Raw genomic sequence first — 23,936 nt, 5'->3', positions numbered from 1 at the left:
TTCGAGGGCCATGCAGACGCCAGAGGCAATGACGCCTCCTCTTGGAGGGTCATGCAGGCACCACACACATTAGCGTCTCTTCATGAGGCCCAATACATGTACGCCAATGCATCTGACGCCTTCTCTCCCAAAGTTGGTTATTTTGATATTTTTTTTGAAAAAATAATTATTTTTTTATTTTTTTGAAAAAGTTGATTATTTTAAAAAAAAATTCACAATTCTCATAATAGTTTGGATAGAAGGCCTTCTAAAATTCTATTTTTTTTATTAAATAAAAAACTCTAGTAGTTATTCATTTCTTTGAGCCGAAGCAAGACAAATAAAAAATAAAAGAAAAGAAAAGAAAAAGTACGAAAAGAAATGTTATTGTAAATAAAAGTAAAAATAAAAATATAAAAGCACAACGACCTCAAAACAGAGAAGAGAGTTCCATTTGTTTCTTTCTTTGTTTCAGAGTTTTCTCGCTTCAATCGCCATGGCTGCTCTGCAATACCTGGAATCCCTTCGAAGTTCTCACCCCGAGCTTGGCGAATGGTACAATTCTCTTGCGGATCTGTACCAGAACAAGCTATGGCATCAGCTTACTCTCAAGCTCGAACAGTTCGTCGCTCTTGCCGTTTTCCAGGTATCACTCTTCACCTTATTCTCCCAATACACTTTCTTTACACTCTCAATTGCACCAATACTTTAACTCTCTGCTTCCTCCTTTTGATTTTTCGCCGTTTGTTAAAATTAGGGTTTCTGTTTTTGTTTTCTTGTTTCTGTGTTGAACTTAATTTGGGAGTTGAGGTTGAGACGGTTAACGACTGTGCTTCTATTAGGGTTTGGTTTTTGTGTTGTGATTGGAATTGTGGTAAAGGTGGATACTTTTTTAGTGGATGTGTTTAGCTTTTTTGTTCTGGATCCGAGAATGTTAGGTAGGGTATAGGGTTGCGCTGTTGATTGAATTGTTTATGGAATTGAATCATGGGTGTTGGGGTATTTAGAATTAGGGTTTTGTTGGAAACATTTTTGGGATTTTTTACTTTTGCTTTGGATTTGAATTTTTTTTTTGTTTTGTTTTTTTGTTGTGATTTGAATGGTGTGTGAAATTTTTAGCGTCCTTTTGTTGTATATATCGTGCTTATGACATTACTCAAGCATTGTAGGGTTTGCTTTGAAGCTTATAATTTATCCATAAAGCTCCATCCTTACTATATTGTTATGGATTGGGATATGGTAAGCCTTTTTGAAAATGTGATTAATAAGTTAACAAGTTTAAAACAATTAATGATCAGAGTTCACTGAAAATGTTTTGTTTTAACAACATCAAGCTAGCCTTGTATTTTCTTAAAAAATGGTTTGAGTGATCAAATGTATCATAAATTGGTGTTGAATTTCCCCATTTGTTGGGCGGATTTTAATTTGAATGATGATCTTTGTCACAAATGGTGTTATATCTTTGCTTTCTGAAGCAACCTGGTCGGTGAGATCAAGATAATTTCTTACTACTACAAGCTGTAGTGATTTTTTGGTGATATCATTTATGGTCAGGTTCGTTATTCAGTTTTAGTGATTGTTTTACTAATGCTGTCACTCATCTAGTGCTACTGTTTTTAATACTATCAATGATGTGTTGCACAATTTGTGCAGTGTTAATTCTGTTTTGCTTCTATTATCATTTTTTGTAACTTTTTTAGTCTGATAATTTATTCTGCAGTGCAAGTTCTCATCATGGTTTAATATTTATTTGCTTGAACGGTTATCCTTACTTTGAATTTTCAGGCCGGTGATGCTTTGATACAGTTATATAACAATTTCATCACAGACTTTGAGACCAAAATCAACCTTCTCAAACTTGCCCATTTTGCTGTGATGGTTTCTCGACAGTATTCTGAGAAAGAAGCTGCCGTTGCTTATCTTGAAGGGGTCATTGAGAAACTGCAAGCAACTAGAGAGCAGCGCATTGAAGAGCCTATCCTATACATCAAGATGCAAATTGCCTTATTTAAGCTTGAGCAAGGTGACCAAAAGGAATGCAAGAATCTTCTGGAAAATGGAAAGAGTACACTTGACAGCATGACAGATATTGATCCAACTGTTTATGCGAGCTATTACTGGGTATCTTCTCAATATCACAAATCCCGTCAAGAATTTGCTGAGTTCTACAAAAATGCTCTTCTCTATTTGGCATACACATCAGTGGAGTCTCTCTCTGATTCATTCAAGCTGGTATGTTGTTGAACTGTGAAATGTTTTTGTTGATTTAATTATTCCTTTTCTGTGTCTCAAATCATGGCTATTAGCTTACACTTTGCCCTGGATACGGTTATTTTTGTCTCTTTATGATTCTTAAAGTATGGCTGTGAAGGGAGATTGTAAGAAAGAGTGTCGGAAAGTTGTTTCATTTTGTGAATATGAGGAAAATATTTGTAGATAGGGTAATTCCACTCTTGATTCGGGGAGATGGCTGCACAACTGCTGTAGAAAGTCTTCAGATGTGATGTAAAGGTCGTCTCACCATTACTGTAATTTTTTTTAAAACAAAAATAAGTTATTGAGATGGTACCACATCTTTTCTATGTAAAGAAACATATGGGAGAAAGGATGGAGGATCAGAAGATAATATAATAATGTGATGGATGGATAATAAATGTTATTTATAATAACTGTTATTTCCGAAGCGTAGAACTCAGGCTCTTAGGTAATTATCATGAGGGGATAGTGACCAATCAGTGTATCTAACTGTAGGTTGTAGGCATGTTTTTCTTCTCAAAATTAACTACGATAGAATAACTAGTGTATGATATGACACAAGAGCATGTGTTACACAGTTGCTAAACAGTAATTTATTGGGGATGATCTCCCTTTTATTTTGGACTTTAAGATTGGGTTCTTTTTACATCTGGGGGACTAAGGGGATGGTGTAGCTAAGTTATAGTACTACTACCATTACATAGAGTTAAATAATTGTCTTATTCTAGTTAGTACATATATTCAATACAGGACACATGATATGAGACATTGACAAACACGACATTAGTAGAACCCTCAACTGCTATTAATTCTAATATAATAATAACCTAAATATAAAATTAAAAATAAAGTAGACGTCTTAAAGTTACCTTGAATTATTGAAAATTGAAAATATAACAGCAAAACACCAACATTTTCGAGTATTGTGGTATTCCTATTGTATGTCTGTGTGTTGATATATAAATAATTAAAAAAATGAGAAAAGGATACAACTAGAAAGTATAGAAAAGTCCATGGAATGTCCAACATTAATCTATAAAAGTTAACCTAATTGCTTTTGGTTACTATTTGATCACACATTTACATTTCTATGCTGTCCTTACTAATATTGATTCAGAGGACTTTAAATCAGGTTGATGCTTATGTTTTGGTAGAATTGAAACTGAACCTGGGCTTTTTAATTTATTTAGTTGCACGTCCTTCTGCTTTAGGTAGAGGTTACAGGAGATATCCTACTAGTCTATGGTTTCTTTTCTATTTATCTGCAGATATGATATTAGTTAATGCACAATTTTTTGTGATCTGTTAGGATTTGGCATTTGACCTGTCTCTTTCTGCTCTGTTGGGGGATAACATATACAACTTTGGAGAGCTACTTGCCCATCCTATTGTGAGTATTTACAGATATTTTTTGGAATGTCTGCTCAAAATTTCCGTACTCCAGTCATCTGTTTGAGTTATAATGTTGGATAACACAATTTATTATACCTTCACAGATTAAGAGCCTCCTAGGGACAAAGGTGGAATGGCTCTACTACATTCTGCAGGCATTCAATTCTGGTGATTTGGTTCGATATCAAGAATTATGTCAGGTGCATAATGCTGCTTTAAGGGCTCAACCGGCACTAGTTCAAAACGAACAGAAGCTGTTGGAAAAGATCAACATTCTCTGTCTGATGGAAATTATATTCAGGTACATATTTGATGAATATATTGTCGAAATTGTCACATTCAGGGATGAATTTGAAACTGTTAAGTTCCATTTCTAACACAAAGCTGATTGTGTTTATTTCAAGTCGGCCTTCGGAAGATCGTACTATTCCATTGAGTGCAATTGCAGAGCGTACAAAGCTTTCTATAGAGGATGTGGAGCATCTTCTTATGAAGAGCCTATCTGTAAGTTCAACTGGAAGTTCTTGAAAGTAGCTGCTTTTTAAACGTTCATTTTTTTTCTTTATAACCATCCAAAGTATGACAATTTCAACTTATGACTATGGGTTTGAGTAAATGTGAAACTTTCTTCGTTTCTGTTTGAGTTATTCTTGTTTACCCGCGTTATTTTGGTTTATATGATATTTTAAGATGTGTTGATGTTTTTAGAGTTTTTATGATGCTTCATATTGGTTTATATAATTTTTTAAGATGCGTTAATCTTGTAACTGATAATTACGTAATTGATTAGTTTTTACCAATTTTTACCTAAAGAAAGTAGTTGGTTTTTCTGTTGGAGTTCTAGTTGCTAACTCGACACCCATTCAGCACTTGATGATGCATTTTTCCTACTCAGCAAATGATCACTTCCATCTTTTGGCAGATATTATCATTCAAAGTTGAAAAATGTTTTATTTGTCTTTTGAAAATGGTTGTGTTCACTTTTTTGTTCTGCTTCTTTCTTAGTCTTTCTTTTCCTGTTTAGTGATGACTAGAGTACAGGGTCTTGTTGGTAATTGCTTTGGTTTGGAAAAGTACATTGCTATTTTACCAACATGCTTACAACTTAGCACACACATGTGGGCTTCATTCCCTTTTGTTCGCTGCAGTATTGAACACTTGTTTTAAAAAAAAGCTATTGAATTATCTTGAAGTCTATATACAGGGCCTTGATTTTTACTGTTGTAAAGATCATATGGAAGTGTCAAATTTTTTAGCTTGTATATGAAAATATTTATTGCAGGTTCATCTGATTGAGGGTATTATTGATCAAGTGGAGGGCACAGTACATGTTTCCTGGGTGCAACCAAGAGTTCTTGGTATTCAACAGATAAAATCCTTACGGGATCGACTGGACAGTTGGACAGGAAAAGTACACACGGCGTTGTTGTCCATCGAGGCTGAGACACCCGATTTAATTGGATCATGAAAATTTTCTGTTTGTTTTCTGCCAGTTGTAACGATTTCTAATGTTAAAGGGAAAACATCCTGAGGCAACAAAAGACGAAGAGACTTCCGAGTTACATGGGCATATAGCCAACTTATGTGCTCCATTTAGTTTTGTCTACTTCTTTTGAATGATTGCTCTGGAAATAGCAACCCCTTGTACTTGGCTTAGAAATTATTGTTTCTAAAATGGTTGCATGCTTAGAGACATGTTGCATCAGTTCAAAACAGTCTGTTTTTACATCTTAGAGTGGTGACCAAACTATGTACCTGATAATTTTCTTTAGATACAGCCATTTTTATTTACTTCAAAAGTTCTTTCCATTTAATTGAGCCAAGTGATTATTTTCTCATACACCAGTTTGGTATCTACTAGTTTTAAATCTTATGTTGTGTCGCAACAGTGATGAAATGAGGTACCAATTACCAATTGTGACAACAGGGTAGTACTGTGGTAACAAGTATCACAAGTTATTTTTAGCTAGATTGTAAGAAAAGTTGGATGAGGTTCAATTAGATAAGCCAAATATATTTCGAAAGGGGATTATGTTTCTATTTTAGAATATGGTTTGCTTGGTGACAAGTAAATGGTAGTATTCATGCTTTTAGCAAAAGTACCTATATCTTATGTTTCTCGCGGTACTTTCATTTCTTCAAACGATATTCTGAATTTGTTCTATGTTAATGACTAGTTTGGGACTTTTGCCCCCATCAATCGAAACAATTTTTTTAATTATCCTAGTTAAAAAAAGATCTCTAAATGCTCACTTTTCAATCTTCAATTCAATGGACGAGTGATCACTATTCACTAGTTGACTTTTGCCATCATTTTTTATTTTTTTATTTTTTTATTTTTTTATTTGGTTTTTTAATGTTTTAAATTAATTTTTGAAATAATATAATAACTAATAATTTTAATAATAAAATAATTTTTGAAATAAATAAATAAATTTTTTAAATGTGTGTCATTAAGTCTATTTAGTTGGTACCATGCTAGGTCATTAAATGTGAGAGTATGAGTTCGAACCTATCGTTCATCTTTAAAGAATGAATTTCTACGAACCGATGTCAAAAATAATTTATGCAATTTTTTTATTTTCTTTTTAATATAATTAATTATATATTAAAAAATAAATAATATTTTAAAACAAATAAAAACATAACTATTAATCATTATAAAATTTATACTCACTTCGAGTGTGTATAGCTTGCATTGAAAACTCACTCACTTCACTTTGTCACGATTAGGTAACTTTAGTCGCAATGTGAGTTTCATCGCGATATATCAGATCTGACCTGAGGCAGTTTTCGTTCGTCAACAAAAAGTCATTCGTTGTCTGAAGAAGGTGTTCTAGTGACAGATCTTCGCCAATAATAGTTATGAATTTGCCATGTCTTCGAAGTCGTTACGGTAAGTGACATATATAATTGAGGTAATGCAAGATCATAATGTTGATTAGGAATCTTCAGTATGATCTTGGAAGTAATTACCTTCGCTCTTTGGTAATTCTAGCGTAGATTTAGATTTGAATCTAGGATCGTTAGTTCTTTTACTTCCCAAAGTTTTCGCGGGAATCATAGATTTGAAAATGCAATGAATTGTATTTGAAATGATGATTGATTGGATCGAACACGAATGGCCATCGCTTCAATTCAGATCTCTCTTGACTTGGTGATCCTCGAAGGTTATGCGTTGACGAATTAAAGTGTGAATGCAAAATCGTGGAAAACACGGGAATCAAAAGCCGATTCCCACATACAACGTCATTGTTCTATCTAGGAACTATAGTTTGATTGAATTGGTGAACTGGAGGTCTTGAATTGGTAGTGATGATCTCAGATACTGCAACACAAAGTGGCTTGCATGGTTAGCACTTAAACGCTTAAGTCGATTCAAGATTTAAGATGAATGTGCTGAAAAGTGGAGATCAGAGAATGTCCATTACTTTTCATGTGAATTGACTTTATACTTTAGATTAAATGCAGTGAATTTTAGATGAATCTCAACTCATTTGACCTTTGACCGACCAAAAATCGTATTAATGTATAAATTTCTCAATGATTAGAAATTGTATTTTTAATTTTAAAATATCTTTTATGTCTTAATCGTATTAATTATATTAAAAAGAAGAAAAAAAATGTATAAAAAAGTTGTAACATTCAAAAAATGTATTAATAAAAAATTATTTTACTATTAAAATTATTAATTTATTATTAAAATAATTAACTTATTATTATATTAACTAAAAAAATTATAAAACCAATTTTTTTTTAATAAAAGAGGTGCAAATAGATGGATGAAGGGCAAGAATTGAATAGTGATACTTGACCTATTGAATTAAAAAGTGGAGACCAAGATAAGTATAGAATTATTTTCAGGGATATTGGGGGCAAAAATCCCTAGTTTAGTTTGCAAAGTCTAGTTTGAAAGTTGTCACCACAAAGAAGGGTAACTTGTAAAGGATGATGATGAGAATTTACAAGGAAATGATTGGAATTTCTCTTTGGTTACTATTTTATGCACTGACTAGTTGTTGGGAGTGAACATGATGAATACATGGTTACAAGTAATACTACCTTAGTTTTTGTACGACAACTGTCGAGTATCTTTAATGTGTCACATGGGCACTTCAGCATCTTGCAATATCAATAATATTACAGAGTACAGAGGTGCATAAAGGACAGACACACATGTTAACTACTATCTTATAAAATTTCATTGGATCCTATCAAAGGTATTTACAAGTAATAAATATGTTTAGCCCATAACAGTAACAGATGCTATCTAGCAAAGATGCAAACAATATTTTTTTACAGCACAATGTAAATAGTACTGGTATTTGCATTATAAAAGAAAGTGGCGTAAAAGAAAGATGTTACTATCTCAGTTGCTGGTTGAGGGTTAATAGAAACTCATAACATTTACTAATTTGTACCATCCACTGACAAAAGATCCAGAACCAGAAAATTCAAAAAAGTTTGATAATACACCTGAATGATGTGACATTTGTATTTATTCAGAATATTTCAAAATCTATCATGTTTATTTTTTTTTTTTGCTATTTACGATTTAATATTTACCACACTCATTAATAGTTTAAAACTTACAAATAATTTGTTTATAATTCTTTCATTAAAACATTTGTCTACTAATACTTATTAAAAAGATATATTTGAATTGCTTATTCGAACTTATCTGCTATTATAAATTTTATAATACTGTGTTTGAAAGATTTTATCAAAATAACTTATAATGGATTTTTATAAACTTTTATTAGCTTATTTATATAAGTTTTTAAAAATAGCTTATGAGAACTTATGAAATATATAAAACCATTTAAATTTATATAAAAATTATTTAAATTTATTTTATCTTTTAGTATAAAAATGACTTATACAATTTTAGTCATAAGAGCTTATTTTTTAAAACAATTATGTTATAAGGTGTAAGGAAGCTATTTATACAAACAGGCCCTTATACTTGTTAAAAATACAATACGTGATAATCCTTAATGAGAACTTCCATTTATACAACAAATTCATCTTAACCCCTTGGTTGCAAATGTCTATATTATTGTGTCATACGTGGCCTTCTTTGAGGGTGTACAAGATGACCTCCAACATAGAGACTCACACTTTTTCATGATTAAGCTATGACAAAAGGGTCTCTGCATACACATAAATAGGATCTCTTAAAATATTCACGACTAAACTAAAACTAACATTAAATTTTTACACACGACCTCCTAAAAGTTTGAGACGACTCTGGTGTCATATAATGCATACTAGCCGAACATTTTATGGAGTATGACATTAATATTTGTTGTAATGAAGTACCGTCAATAATAGACTTAAACTATGAGAAAGATTGAGTTTCTTGAACAAACACAAGAAATCCTATTAGGATTTCATGAAAGAGAGAGAAGAGGGAAGAAGGAGAAAATCAGGATTAGTTAAAATTATTTTTCTATTCACTTACTCAACCAGGGTTCAGAGATTACAAGTGAATAACAACAACTAATCTCTCTCAACAAACTGAGAGAACTAGTCTATTTATAGACTACTATGCTAACTTAAATAATTGGACTAAACAAAATGTCTAATTCGACATGCTAATAATTCTAGCATTTCGACTACTGCATGTTTGAGTATATTTCGACTACAACATACATGATCAATATGTGAGCAGACTTCGACTATATGTTAAACCTTTGTCGAACCAAGAAGCTACCTTTGTCGAGGCTAGAGTTCGATCTAAATTCTCATAATATTCTCATGAATCTCAAGTTTAGACTTTCAACATAATAGAAATCATTCAACCTTTCACACAAACAAAATCTCAACAGTCTACAAAATATTGTTCAACTGTTACATTTTTAATATATATGTTTTACCATACAAACGCAAATGCATCGGTCTATGGTCAAATTAAATGCCTAATAACATGTCACTCATTTGAAAGTGCAACAAAAGTTGAAAATATATAAGTTGGGTTAAGCATTTATTGACCATTTCATTATTATCTTGCATATTATTTACTTATTTTATGCCTAAAATGCATCCAAAATCTTTTCAAATGGTAAAAAAATGAGTGAATGAAGGTAATATTCATAACTTGAAGTTGAGACTAATATTAGAAGAACAAATGAGAGAGTATACAACCAATCAACTATATAAGAGGTTACTGCTTTAATAGTTTGTCATGTTGACACTACTGAGGAAAGAGATATTATAATGCAAATATGAGATGGACAACTACAAAAATAGATGAGTTTCATGCAAGTTATTTGACTTACCAATATCCTTTAATTTTTTCTTATGGTGATGATGGTTATAGATCTAATGTTGTACACAAAGATTTTGAAAAGTGTTATGACAACAAGACAGATAAACTTACGATTAGAGAATGACTTTATTTTTGGATTGAAAGTAGATATGTCAAGGCAAGGAATTTGTTATCACCTAGGATATTATTTCAACAATTCTTAATTATTTGATGGTTATACAATGTTAGAGTCTCAGAGATTGAAATGTCTTCGTAAAAATCAATCAAAATTGAGAGTCTCAAAATATAGAACTCTAAACACGGAGGGAGATCAAAGTCAAACACCAGGTTCAAACATAGACAAAATAGTCATATTTCCATCATCATATGTTAGTAGTCGTAGATTTATGGATCAATTATACTACGATGGAATGACCATTTATAGCAAAGTTGATTTTTCATACTTATTCATCACATTTTCACAAAACCCTAATTGACCAGAGTTACAAAGAATCATTGGTCATCTTCATTTGAAACCACAAGATAGACCGAATATTATATCAAGAATATTCAAAATGAAGTTTGATTAGCTACTTTCAAATTTAACCAAGAGTATTATGGGAAAAGTTCTTTCATATGAGTTATTAGATTTTAACTACATCTTTTCAATTCCAATATTGTGATATGTTATTATTATGCCTTTTCCCAACATGTTCATCTTTTTGTTTTAGTACATTATTCTTTCAATTTAGCTATGTATTATTTTTATTTAATATAGAACTATTACACAATATCAAAGTTCTAACTAGTTATGTTATCTATTTTATAGATATGTACACTATTGAATTTCAAAATAGAGGATTAAAACATTCACACATCTTAATTTTTTTACATCTATCTAACAAATACTCCACCCGGATGATATTGACAAGATTATCAGTGCAGAAGTTCCAGACCCTTTGAAGAGTCCAAAGTTGTAGAATTATTAAGAATGATATGATCCATGGCCCCTGTGGTTTGATAAACAAAAGTTCACCTTGCATGAAATAAGAGAAATGTTCCAAGTTTTATCCCAAAAAATTTCAACATTCAACTTTAGTTGATCAATATGACTATCCTATATATAGAAGAAGAGATACTTAGCACACAATTGAGAAAAATGGAATCATCCTACATAATAATCATGTAGTTCCTCATAACCCAAATTTATTGTTGAAGTATGAGTCACACATAAACATGTAACGATGCAATAAACTAATTCGGTAAAATACTTATTCAAGTATATAAACAAATGTTTTGATCGAGTTTTAGTTGTTATATTACCTTTTGAGACAACCACATGAGGTAACAAACACAACATTGATGAAATCAAATAATATATGTTGGATGATATTTTCATATTTAATCCATGGGAGAAAGCCTATTGTGAAGAGGTTATTTTTTTACATGGAAGGAGAAAGTTAAGTGAATTATGAGCAAATTGAAAATGTCTTGCTAAAATAAAGTGTTACATAATCCATATTACATTTTGGTTTGAAGCAAACAAAATCTATGAAGATGCAAGGTTGCTAACTTATGCCTAATTTATTATAAAGTTTGTCTATGTTAAGCAAAACAGATCTTGGAAACCAAGAAAAAGAGGCTACACCGTTGGTAGACTTATTTGGGTTTTTTTAAATTACACGAGTTTTATATTATTTAAGAATGATGTTGTATTTGAAGAAGTGACCCATAAGTTACAATGACATTAATAAAGTTGATGATTTTCTCTATAAAATATTTAGGGATGCATGTTTTACCATGAGAATTCTACAAGATGATCGAAGAGTTTATAAAAACAATGAAAAGAGACACACATGTGGGATTCTTGTATATTTATGAGGAAGTTATTTGTGACTATGTTACTATCTACATCAATGAATAGGCGTTGAGCATGTTTGATGTAATACAAAAAGTACTTATATGATGATATTCTTTATCAATAACGTCGATTAGCTAAAGATCAAAGTACATTTAAATTCAATGTATTTACTATATATCTTGATTGATTATGTAAACATAATGTAATTATATTATTCTAAAATTCACTAACATAACTTCATTCCTTTATTCCTATTAGGTTTATCACTCACAAATGCATAAATAAAACAACTCACGCTCATGGAGATCCAAAAAAATTACAAAATAATTGTAGAAGTCTAAAGGAGTTCAAACCAATGTTATATCCAAAGGATTATGTGCCCAAATTTCTTAGAAATAGATTAGTTTGTGATGAAAGATAATATGATATGGTTATTCAATAAACTCTATATCAAAGATTAGCTAGCTAAGTTACAGGTGAGAAATCTCATTTTTCTATTATAGTTGAAGTGCTTATGACTTCATTATGTTTGGTATCAATGAATCTATTTTTTTCAAATGATTCATTAGATGAGCAGAGATATATCTTTAATAAAATTATGCAAGTTGCTCAAACATAATAGGGAGGTGTGTTTTTCCTATATGACTATGGCGGAACAGGTAAAACATACATGTGGAACACTCTTTCTACTGCAATTCGCTCAAAAAGAAAAATTGCTTTAATGGTTGAGTCCAGTAGAATTACAAATTTATTGTTACCGGAAGGTAGAACAACTTATTCTAAATTCAAGATTTCAGTCCCACCTACCGAAACATTCATTTGCAATATAGACAAAGAACCTGAATTTGCCGATCGCTAACAAATCTAATTATTTGGGATGAAGCTCCTATGACACCTAAGTTTTGCTTTGAAGCAATTGACAAAAATTTGAAATATATTATGAGTAAAAATAACATGGCATCAAAGAAGATATTTGGAGGGAAAATGGTTGTTTTTGGTGGTATCTTCAAATAGATTCTCCATGCTATACCAAGAGGTAGTAGAGCTCATATAGTTCATTCAACGATAAATGCTTCATATATATGAGATCATTTCAAAGTCCTCAAACTTACAAGGAATGTGTGCTTACAAAGTGGTTCAACATCATCATCAAGCGATGATATAAAAAAATTATATTAGATACTCAAAATTCATGATTGAAAGATTTAAGAGGAAAATGAGGGTTATGTTGACATTAGAGTTTCAAATGAGTTTTTAATATCTGATTTTAATGACTCAACTGAAGTCATTGTTGAAAGTACTTATTGTGATTTGGTTAACAACTAAAAAGACTCTAATTATCTTTAAAGTAGAGCAATTTTGGTTCCACCATTGAGGTTGTAGATGATATCAATGGTTATGTCACCAAACTTATATCAGGTACTTTATGTCTTTTTCACATAATACTTAAATAACAAATTTATTATAAATCCTTTTGGCTTATGCTCAACAGCTTCTAATTTTACTATAGGAGAAGAAATGAATATCTAAGTTGTGACTCAATTGACAAGTCTAAAGCTAATGACTTTGATGCTTATGGATATTTAACTCCTGAATTTTTGAATTGTTTGAAAACATATGGATTACCAAATCATCAATCAAGTTGAAGTTGGAAACAACTATTATGTTGTTGAGAAATTTAGATCAATCTGATGGGTTATGCAATTGTAGAAGGTTGACAGTGACTAGACTAACTAATCATATCATTGAATCTAAAATTATTATAGCAAAAATATTGAGAATTTGATTTATATTCCAATGATGTCTATCTCCTTTCCAATCACTATTCTATAATGAAAACATTGTAGATTTTGTCTAGTTATAGTGATTTCGACATGTATCGAGCTTTTCCATAATTCTTTGAAATCCGACAAAAAAACTACAAAAACATAAACTATTAGTAGTAAAATTTCTTAAAACTAATGTAAAACATAAAAATAATGCAATGACTGAGTGGAGTGTCATCAGAGACTAGGCTAAAGGAAAGAACTCTAAATCTTGATCAATTATATACCTCATGAGATCGAGGACCAGTAAAATATGATACATTTTCATAAAATGTGACTCTTTAGAGAGGAAAAAATTTCAAATAAAAAGATGATAAAATTTGTAGTCTCTTTTGTTGGGTGCATAACTCAAAAGAATACATCTGACAACATAAAAATCCAACATGTTGCAATACTGCTTATGAACATGAACAAGCGAAACACAATCAAACACACGAGGCTCAAGGTTCACTGATATGGGAAAAAATTTAAAATGTGATGACATGAATTGAGCAGGAATAATATTACCTAAGATTCAAGATGAGACCATATTAATCCAATAGGAAACAATACGATTTGTCTTTCTCTAATAAAAGTTGCGAACAAACATTTGAAATACGAAATATCGGACAAGTTTAAGTAAATGACATTTATTTATTTCTGAAACATTTTGGTCTCGTATGTTAATCCCAAGACTCATTTTGTTCTTTTAACTTAAAAAAGGTCCATATTGATCAATTAACTCTTCAAAATATATCATCTTAGTCATGTTTATCTTATTAATGATGGAAAAACTCATAAACCGATCGCTAATTAGACGAAAAGAACTAACATGATCCATTTTGAAGAATTAAAGATCAATATAAACTTTTTTTTAAGTTAATGAGCCAAAATAAACCATAAAATTAACATAAGGGACTTAAAAATATATTAAACCAATAAAAAAACTACCATATTGATAGATTATAATTACAATACTGAAAATAATCATATACTTAAAACAAGAAGGAAAAGTAAACCAGAGAGCTTTTGCTTAATAAACCTCATATACTAATTCTACAAATTGTTATTTACCGTATCAGATTTACATCTTCAACCCTATGGGACACAAGGTAAATTATAGGACTTCAATGTGCTAGTTATTTTTTGTACACATTTATAAAAGTGCTAGTTAATAATGTAATAAAACCCTGCTGCTACCTGTGTACTAGAGATTCCTTGTACTACTTGTGTTATCACACCATGTCCTATGAATCTATGATGTGAATCTCAGTGAAGCAAAATATCTCCTCTCATTCACTCAAACATAAATAATTGCTTACGTTTTTCCATACACAAACGATTTCATCATGTTGTAGTAAAATCTAGCAGGAGGAAAAACTTTATACACCTTTTGTTTTCCCTTTTATTACCGCAGTAAATGTTTCCAACAAGCCTACAAAAGCGTCAGAACCAATGAACAGCGCTTCCACATGCAAAGAGAATGCATACATGCAGATACACGACAAAGGTTTCAGCCTAAAAAACAACTCTACCAAAACAAATTTCACTTTTAGTACATAAAAAGCATCATAGAAACATGTGCTACCCACACCCAACATGTTACATTTCTTCCAACAACCTCTTTTAATAGCCAAAAATAAAAACAATAATTTTCTTCAGAGACATTATATTTACTCCTGTCTAACATAAAAAGAAGAACTCATGTCTGTAATTGAATCCTCAGGTGGACCATAGTAATTTTCATCTTTCTCTTCATCCCATTTCAGAACCTCTTTTATGTACTTGAATGCTTCATCAACAGTTATTCTGTCTCTCGCCCTTACTTGTGCGACAAACAGTTTTCTTCCTGTGATGGACGCGTAGAGGTCTTTGAATTTCATGGCGACGTAGAAGTAAGCTTGGTGGGCGAGTGATTGGTTACTGTCGTGCGCGCGCACGGGACAGAAGTCGTTGAACCACTCGCAGGCGTTTAGGGACACCCTTTTCATCTTTTCCTCGAAGACGTCGTATTTGTTAAGGACTAGTATTAAAGGGGTGTCTTTGAAACAAGGGTGTCTCACCATTGTTTCGAAAAGCTCCTTGCTTTGTATCATCTTGTTTTGGAGAAGTGTTCCGTTGCCGCTGCTGTCTGGTGCAAGAGATAACTGATCGTAGTCACTTAGGGAAACGCAAAAGACGACAGCTCTAACATCTTCGAACATTTCAACCCACTTGCAACTTTCACTCATGCCCTTGGCATTCACCCTTATGAGTTGGTACCTGAGACATCAAAGAGATGTTATTAATCTGTGTTTAATATGAAAAATGGTGTGATTCTGAATAACAGGCACACTTTTGTCTTATTGGTATCTTGAAGTTATTTGACCCCGCATAATCTGAATTGAGGCGGGTGAATCCATTTAAGGAGACAGCACAAAACTCGAATATGAGACATTGCTTATGGGAAATCAAATTCTTCGTCATTTGGACTAACAATAGATAGTCTCGGTGACTTTTTTGAGGGGTGGCAAAACAGGCCAACCGGTCTCGTTTTACCCACCCTACCATCAGCCAGTCCTTAAGCGGAACAGGGCTGTGTAACTTAGACAGGCGGGTTGAAACTCTCACCGTGCTCCTCCTCTCGACGGGTTGGAAGGATGACCAATCAATAATAAAACACAACTAAAAATGAACGAACAGTATTGATTTTTAGGTGAGTTGACCCGTCAAAATAGGAAAATAAAACTTCAAAATTTGTCCACTAAAATTCAATGTAATTTGACAATCATAATTACGAAGCAATAAAACCTAAAAAAGTGAATTGAATCCAACCTAACTGCAAAATAGTCTCGGTTCCATAAAAAATAACTGAAAAAAAAGATGATTTTTAAACTGACCAGACTAGTCAACACGCCCCGTTTTTCAGTGGGTTAAGCGGGGCAAGCCAACTCGAGTGGTAGGTCTAAAACCCCAACTCATCATGCCTAAAATAACAAGTAAAACTGGTTGACTCATCGGATTCAACCTGTTACGTGACACTTTATAAGTACAGATTTCCTATTTTGCAGTAAATCTACAAAATGATGGCAGGTAGACTTTCAACATCATCATCCTAGGAAAAACTCAAAAGGCACAAATAACAGTTCGAAGAAAAATATGGTTGCTGTGTATTTAATGTAGAACAAGATAGATAGAGAAAAAAAGAGAGGGAAAAAAAGAGAAAGATAGAGCAAAAGTTCAACTATATAAGAAATTTCCACTCCAAAAAGGAGGCTTAGGAAAGATATCCAATATGCTTACTTGGTCTGAGGTTGCAATTGACCATCCGGGTTATCTGTATAAGCTTCGTACTTTGGGCTACGATCATCGAGTGAGAATTCCATGAAAGCCAAACCATTTCCTTGAGTAACCCCTTCTGCATATAGTATGTCCCTTTCAGAAGGTTCATACTCATTGCTAGATATCTCAACAGCCTGAAAGAAACAAGAACACATTATCTAGCTATTCAAGTCAATACCATTCATCTTTCCAAGGCTGAGGAGTAAAATCATGGTACCAAAACAATAACCACTTCTCTTATGATACATAGCCAATAAACTTAGGCCATGTTAAGACAAACAGGTTAACTAAGCACTTATCATATAAGAGCTTATGTATAAGCTAATTGTATAACAAAAGATAAAATAAAGTCAAACTATTTTCATATAAGCTATAAGTTATTTTTATAATCTATCATGGAGAGCTTATGGAAATAAGCTGAAAACATCTTACGACATGTCATAAACTATATCTGTAAGCTTTCTCAAACAGTCTCACAAGTTCTTATAAGAGTAGTAGATCTACTCAAATAAGCCAACTCAAACAGACCCTAATTATATGGTCTGAATTTTTAATATTCATAATGAATAATGGCTAAAGAATAAATTTAAAGAAGAACTTAGTTTTAAGAAGACTCCGGTTTCAAGGATGACTGGGAAACAATTACCCGGCTTAAGAAGTACTCCGCAACATCTGGGAGGAAGTGAAGCTCGTCTTTTCTTTTGAAGGTTTCTTGTATTGCTGGATCTTTCCACACTTCTTCAACTAATGGTGCATATTCACGTGTCGCTGCAGGGAAGAACGCATCCAAATCCCCGGTGGCTATAATGTCCAGGAGCCAGTCGGAAAAATGTTTTAGCCTTGGGTTGAGAGAATAAATGCATTCACTAGTAGTGCTAGCTTCACCATTGCTACCTGAATAAAGATTGAAATAGTATGAAATATTATGTCCATTTCCTCAAGATGTTGTAGCACCTACTAAACTAATGAACCAGGCATGAAGAAGATACACAAGTTCTCCTATCATTCCTTGTTTAGGGCTAGGAAACTTGGAAAAAGCAAGGAGATTAATAAATATAACGCGAGAATAAGAAGTGTTTAGTTTTTTCTCGATGTAGTTGACAATAATTGAAGCACAAATGAGTTACATTATTTCTTCATATACTGACACTGAAGTGGAAATTTGATGTAAATAATCAACCTGATATAAAATATTACCGGGTTCCATAATTTGACGAGGAGAACCTTGTCCATTCAATCTAGAAACAACCTCCTCTTCAAAACGCTCTCTTCCATCAAGTAAAATGCTAAGATATTTGTACATGTTACTCTGTATCATCAGTTTAACGTCCTCTAGCTCTTGTTCAGTAAATGTGTTCCCATACAAGAATTTGGCCTGCTCAGCAATTACAGTTAACAAGATCACCACAAAAGCGAATCGTGTTATAAGAAACTTAATAATGAAAGTGAATGAGCGCATGTGTTCCAAAATTTATATTGAAGTACCCGTACCCTCGTATTGTATGCATAGAGGTCTAAACATCTGAGATAAAAGTCATACCTGCTTAAACATAGTGCTAGTTCCAGATCCTTGAATTCCAAGAAGAAGAAGCTTTTGAGTTTTTTTCTGTTCCAGATATTTAGGAACTGCGGTATAATTACTAGTCTCATCTCTTGAACCATGATGCTGTCCATGTGGAAATGGTAGAGAGAACAAGGCACAAACAAATCTTGTCGATGCCTGTGTCAAGGAAAAAGTAAAACATCTCTTTCATTGTTATTCTATATACTCCCTAATATGATTTAAATATGTTACGGCCTAAAATTATTTAAGTGAATACCTTCTCCCAAATGTTTCCTCTTATATTCTTTTGACCTTCCTCCTCGTAACGACCATCATCATAAACCCAAAAATGAGTATCCCGTGGACACTGCACGTTTGCCAACTGAAAATTCAAAGAAGACGGTTATTCCGTTGAATTCATTGATAGCAAATTGCTACTATAACGATAAGGATCGTCTGAATATTAGAATGGTGGCAAAAGCACTCCATTGGTTGGTAGATATAATTTTTTGTTCAAATTTAAACACCGACAGAAGCTTAGCTTACCCTGAGTACCCTCAATTCAAGTTTTGTAATCTCTCGACCATTGATGTAAACCTCGGTGTTTCCATTACTAGCATTAGTGCTTAGTTTGCCAGAGAAATTCAAGTTTGAACTAATGATTCTGTCAGGTTTTTCCCCTTCCTATCAAATGAATAACGACAGAAGTCAAAGCCTGCTCTCTGATTACAATTCAAAGTATAGCTATTTAATAAACCACCTTACGATTTGGAAAAAAAAATTATATTTGAAGATTAATTTGAAATACTCCATTCTATGTCAATTGAAGCAGAAATAATCTCATAATAAAGCATAAATCATCACCTTTCCCCATAGACCGGATTCTTTGTCGTACCAGTATCTACCAGGCTTCAGCTTACGCGGAGGTAAGGGGCACCCGAGTAATTCCGCCATCTCGTCAGGCTTTAAAGGCAACCCGTTGATACTCAACTGCTCCGGCTGAAGCTGATTCGCAGAACATTCTTTCTCCGCTTTCATGATTTGCTTGACTTCAAGAGGACTCAACAGCCGGGACAACACCCTCGAATATTTACCTAATTTCAGACGCTTCAATTCATCTATAGGCTGGCCGATGCACGTTACACATTTTCGCCCCTCAGGCATCGATCCCATTGCCCTTAGCACACAGTTGCTGCAGTACTTTGCATTGCAAACTATGCAAGACTCTTTAGTTTCCCACTTCCCTTTTCCACACCTATAACAAACTCTAATTTTCTTTTTCTTCGTTTCTTTCACAACGCCAACGTATTCTGGATACACCGGCTTCACAACCTCCACCACCTCTTTCATTTGAGACCTTTCGACAGTGTTAAAAGTAACAACAGGCGCCCTCTTCGCTTCGTTAACCGCCGTCTTAGAAACAATATTTGAAGGATTATGAACCGAAGCAGGTGAAGCAGAAGGCGAACCGGAAGAAAGATCAGGGTTTAGTAACACAGAAACCACGGATTCTGAACTTCCCGACACCCTCGGACTATGATTAGGAGAGCCTGTTACACCGACAATACGAGACATCGGCAGAGGGATTTGTTCTATTGTTCTTGATTTCACACCTAGTGGCTCAACTATCGGTACTTCATAAGAAACCGGTGGACCTAAATATTCCGAACCTCTGGAGTAATCAAGACTAGAAGCATCATCAGGAACAGAAACACCGGGAGGAAGCATGTTCTTCACCAATTCCCTCCAGCCATCTTCTCTATTATGATCCATAACTTTGAAATCACCAACAGCACTTAAATTAAACCTCAATGTTTCAAACAGTTCAAATTCTTCAGCATCATCAATAGCTACTACACCTTGTTCCCTCTAAAATATCAGAAAAAAATTGTAAATAAATAGATTTCAACATTATCAAAGAATAGAAGTATATTATATACACACAAAAAAAAATAGATGGAAAATCTCTTGAAGGAAAAAGAGGTGGAATTGTGTTACTATATAAAGAGGTTTTAGGTTTTGGCTATTATGCAGAATCAGTCACAGTCATAATTTCATAAAACAGCCGCAATCAAAGATTGAATTGAAAGCCTACATAGTTGAATGGCCTCATAAATATATTGAAAAATAGAAGACAAATGAGCAAGACCAAAATAAAAAAATAAACAAAATTCAAATCAAGGTATCTAATACTAATAATCTAAGCATAGATTGAGACAAAAATAACAACATAAGACTGATGAAGATGTGAAATAGCTACAGTAAAAAAACATAGAAAAACAAGAAAACCAAACAAAAATCAATGTTTTCACTTTTGAACCTTTTGAATTATTGAATGACCCAACAAGAATGGACACAAGTATTAATAGTTGTTTTGAAAAACTCAAGAGTCCAACTACTACTTTGTTAGTAATTAATGCAATCAAAAGAAAAATAATTTAGAAGCATACCCAAATGTTGGAATTTTCAGGTAAGAATGAAAAAGATAATCTTTTAAACTTTTTAGTGAGAGAAAGTGTGTTAGAGAGAGTGTACCTTAGAGAAAAGGGTGAGAATGAAAGTGAATCTGATGTTTAAATGTAAGGCGGTGTTAGTTTTGAAGATGAATAGGCAAAAAAGAAAGGTTTCTGAAAAGGCATTTGATAAAGGAAATGAGAAAGGTGTAGAAAGAGAGAAATGGTGGCTAGTTGATGAAGCATGAGTTGAAGTTGGAGAAGAAGTGAAGATGAAGTAGTGTAGGAGTAGTGAAATGGGTCCCACTTAGGACCCAATTGTTAAAATGGTAGTAGTAACAATGTTAGTGTTGGAGTTGTTGGTTAATTAGATTAAAGCAAAACAAGAAAAAATGGTCGTGAAGAGGAAGAGAACGGAACTCGTGGGGGCTAGTGTCACACTCAACACTTACACCCCCCATGCCATACATACATACATACTACTACTACTACCCACGCGCCTTTTTCTCACCCCACCTACACATGAACCTATCACTAATGCTATATGAATATATGTTTATTTACTATTTCTTTCATCAAATGGATATTTGTTTTTGTACTCTAAATCTGGTGTGGTAGTCTATTCTTTGAGAGAGGGGGCTTGTTATCCAATCCTACTTAAGACAAATATTTATAACATCCAAGTACCATAATGACAAATCCAATTAATGAATTCTAGGTTCGACTCCTAGTTTTGAAAAAATATTTTGAACAAGTAACATACAGAGCCGAGTGGAAAGATTCAAACTTGTAACCAAATTTTTTACTCGTGTTCAGACATATGGTGAGGAGATAGACGATTTTTTCATTACAATAGATTTGCATCAAGGTTCAATCTTAAGCTCCTACCTTTTTATCTTAATTTTCGATGTACTTACGGAACGCATCAAAGAGATGGTACTGGGATGCTTGCTTTTTGGAGATGATATAGTCCTTTTTGAAGAGTCGAAAGAGGATTTAAATGAGAAGATGTAAACTTGGAGATGAGCTTTAGAAACGCATGATTTTCGCCTAAGCAAAAGTAAGATGGAGCATATGGAATGTAAGTTTAACAAAAGAAGAAACATTTTTAACCTAGATGTGAAAGTTGAAGACCATATTATCCAAGTCACATTGTTTAGATATTTTGGGTCGGTAATACAAAATAATGGAGTAATAGAATGGGATGTAAACCATCGAATTTAAGTTAAGTGGTTAAAATGGAGACATGCATCAAGTGTTTTATGTGATGCAAAGGCACCGCTAAAGCTGAAGGGAAAGTTTTATCAGACTACGGTAATACCTGCGATTTTGTACGGGATAAAATGTTGGGCGATTAAGAATCAATACGAGAATAAAGTAAGTGTAGTAGAGATGAGGATGTTGCGCTAGATGTGTGGGAAGACTCGACATGATAAAATTAGAAATAAAAATATTATCGAGAGAGTGTTGGGGTAGCGCCTATACTAGAGAAAATGGTGGAAAATAAACTTAGGTGGTTTGGGCATCTAAAGAGAAAATCTGTAGATTATGGAGTAAGGAGAGTATAATAGATGGTGATAAGGCAAATAATTTGAGGAATAGGAAGACTCAGAGAGACTATAAGAGAAGTTATTAAGAAAGATCTCGAGATTAATGATTTAGCTAGAAACATGATCCTTGATAGAACATTATGGTGAAAGTTGATTCATGTAGCCGACTTCACCTAGTGGGATAAGGCTTAGTTGTTGTTGTACTCTAAATCTTGGCCGACTTGATGCCCAATAACAAAAATATTCAATAATTAATTCAAAGTTATAAGGTGTTTGAGGCATAATGCACTCGCGACCTTCAAACTTGTATTTGATCAAAACTATGAATCATCATTCATCGTTAGATGTCATCCAACGATCATATGCATTCCATTATGGAAATCAATGAGATCTCTAATCGTTTCTCATATATAAGAGATATCACGCAAGACATGAAGTATGTTCTAACCATAATTTACTCTTACACTACTTTTCACTCATGAATTACTTTGGATGTTGAGGTGCTAACTTTGTAGGTCAGCCCCCTCTCTGCCACGCCAGAAACTCACTTCACTGCAATAAAACATTATTACACATTCCTGATTCCACTAAGAAACATGACTAAACTTTTTTTTTTCATTTTGAGAAGAAAAAACCTAAAGTTTCTTATAAATACTTGTAATATGAAATAAGTAAGTAGAGCTTCATACACAGAGAAACAAAACATAATACCTTAAAAAGCATGAAAAGTAATATTTTAACATAGATCTAAACTCGATCCAAGATCTCATGATATACTAAAAGAATGAAGTTACACGAAGTATTAAATCTATTAGTTTATATCACACCTTCATCAAATCCACACTAAACAATCCCTACCATTTATTTAAGATTGGACGATCGGACCTCACTATAGTGTCATACAATTACTGCGTGCAATCCTAAATTCATATAGGCTTAGACATTTTATATTTGCGATTTTGGAATTTTAAATTGTGTTTATTTCTTTTTAGGTATTTGTTCCTTTTTTGAAATCAATGTCCATATTTAATTGCTTATCATATTGAGATTCATTGTTGGAGATATTGTGCTCAAATGATACAATTGAAAGGAAAAAAAACAGGCGGATAAAATAAAGGGAAACATGAAAAGAAAAAAAACAAAGGTGAAATAGCGAAATAAAGATGGATCAAACCTGTGTGTGGCGATCGAAAAAGCACAAGATATGGGTGGATGAGATTTTCTTGAGCTATCTCGATTAAATTTTTAGAGAGAATCGAAAAGGAATGATATTTAGTAAAGGGTGAAGGAGAAATAGAATGAAGATTAAAGTTTTAACTAATATATGTGATAATCTTCTCGCATAAGCACAAGTCAATTTAGTGCATATTTTATTATGTGGCAATGAGTTGTCATCCATTTGGGATGTTACATAGCGTCCATTGGATACTCTCTAATAAATAATTTGACGTAAGGATGATTATATTTGGCGTCTTCTAATTGGAGGATGTTCTTGCTCGTTCACGATTTTAAGGATTAAAACAATT

The 23,936-nt window shown here is 32.9% G+C and overlaps 2 protein-coding genes across 4 annotated transcripts; one reads left to right on the top strand and one right to left on the bottom strand.

Moving 5' to 3' along the window:
* Positions 1-379: 379 nt before the first annotated feature.
* Positions 380-5,418, top strand: LOC127119806 (26S proteasome non-ATPase regulatory subunit 13 homolog B). Its single transcript, XM_051050134.1, has 6 exons — positions 380-625; positions 1,765-2,211; positions 3,545-3,625; positions 3,732-3,928; positions 4,032-4,131; positions 4,910-5,418. The coding sequence occupies exons 1-6, from the start codon at positions 476-478 to the stop codon at positions 5,093-5,095; spliced, it is 1,161 nt and encodes a 386-aa protein (XP_050906091.1). The 5' UTR covers positions 380-475; the 3' UTR covers positions 5,096-5,418.
* A 9,636-nt stretch (positions 5,419-15,054) lies between these two features.
* Positions 15,055-23,698, bottom strand: LOC127119805 (extra-large guanine nucleotide-binding protein 3). 3 transcript variants are annotated; one of them, XM_051050133.1, is made up of 9 exons: positions 23,585-23,698; positions 19,272-20,276; positions 18,954-19,091; positions 18,685-18,789; positions 18,405-18,584; positions 18,062-18,239; positions 17,511-17,758; positions 16,826-16,998; positions 15,055-15,805 (listed from the first exon to the last, which is right to left on the bottom strand). In XM_051050133.1, the coding sequence occupies exons 2-9, from the start codon at positions 20,178-20,180 to the stop codon at positions 15,217-15,219; spliced, it is 2,520 nt and encodes an 839-aa protein (XP_050906090.1). In that variant the 5' UTR covers positions 20,181-20,276; positions 23,585-23,698; the 3' UTR covers positions 15,055-15,216. The 3 variants fall into 3 exon arrangements, with proteins under 3 accessions (XP_050906090.1, XP_050906089.1, XP_050906088.1); XM_051050132.1 differs by lacking the exon at positions 23,585-23,698 and adding an exon at positions 20,858-21,264; XM_051050131.1 differs by lacking the exon at positions 23,585-23,698 and adding an exon at positions 20,943-21,263.
* Positions 23,699-23,936: the final 238 nt, after the last annotated feature.

Source organism: Lathyrus oleraceus, chromosome 2 (genome assembly GCF_024323335.1).
Source record: "Lathyrus oleraceus cultivar Zhongwan6 chromosome 2, CAAS_Psat_ZW6_1.0, whole genome shotgun sequence".
Lineage (NCBI taxonomy): Eukaryota > Viridiplantae > Streptophyta > Magnoliopsida > Fabales > Fabaceae > Lathyrus > Lathyrus oleraceus.
The sequence above is the reverse complement of the archived record's forward strand: the minus strand, read 5'-3'. Positions and strand labels throughout refer to the sequence as shown.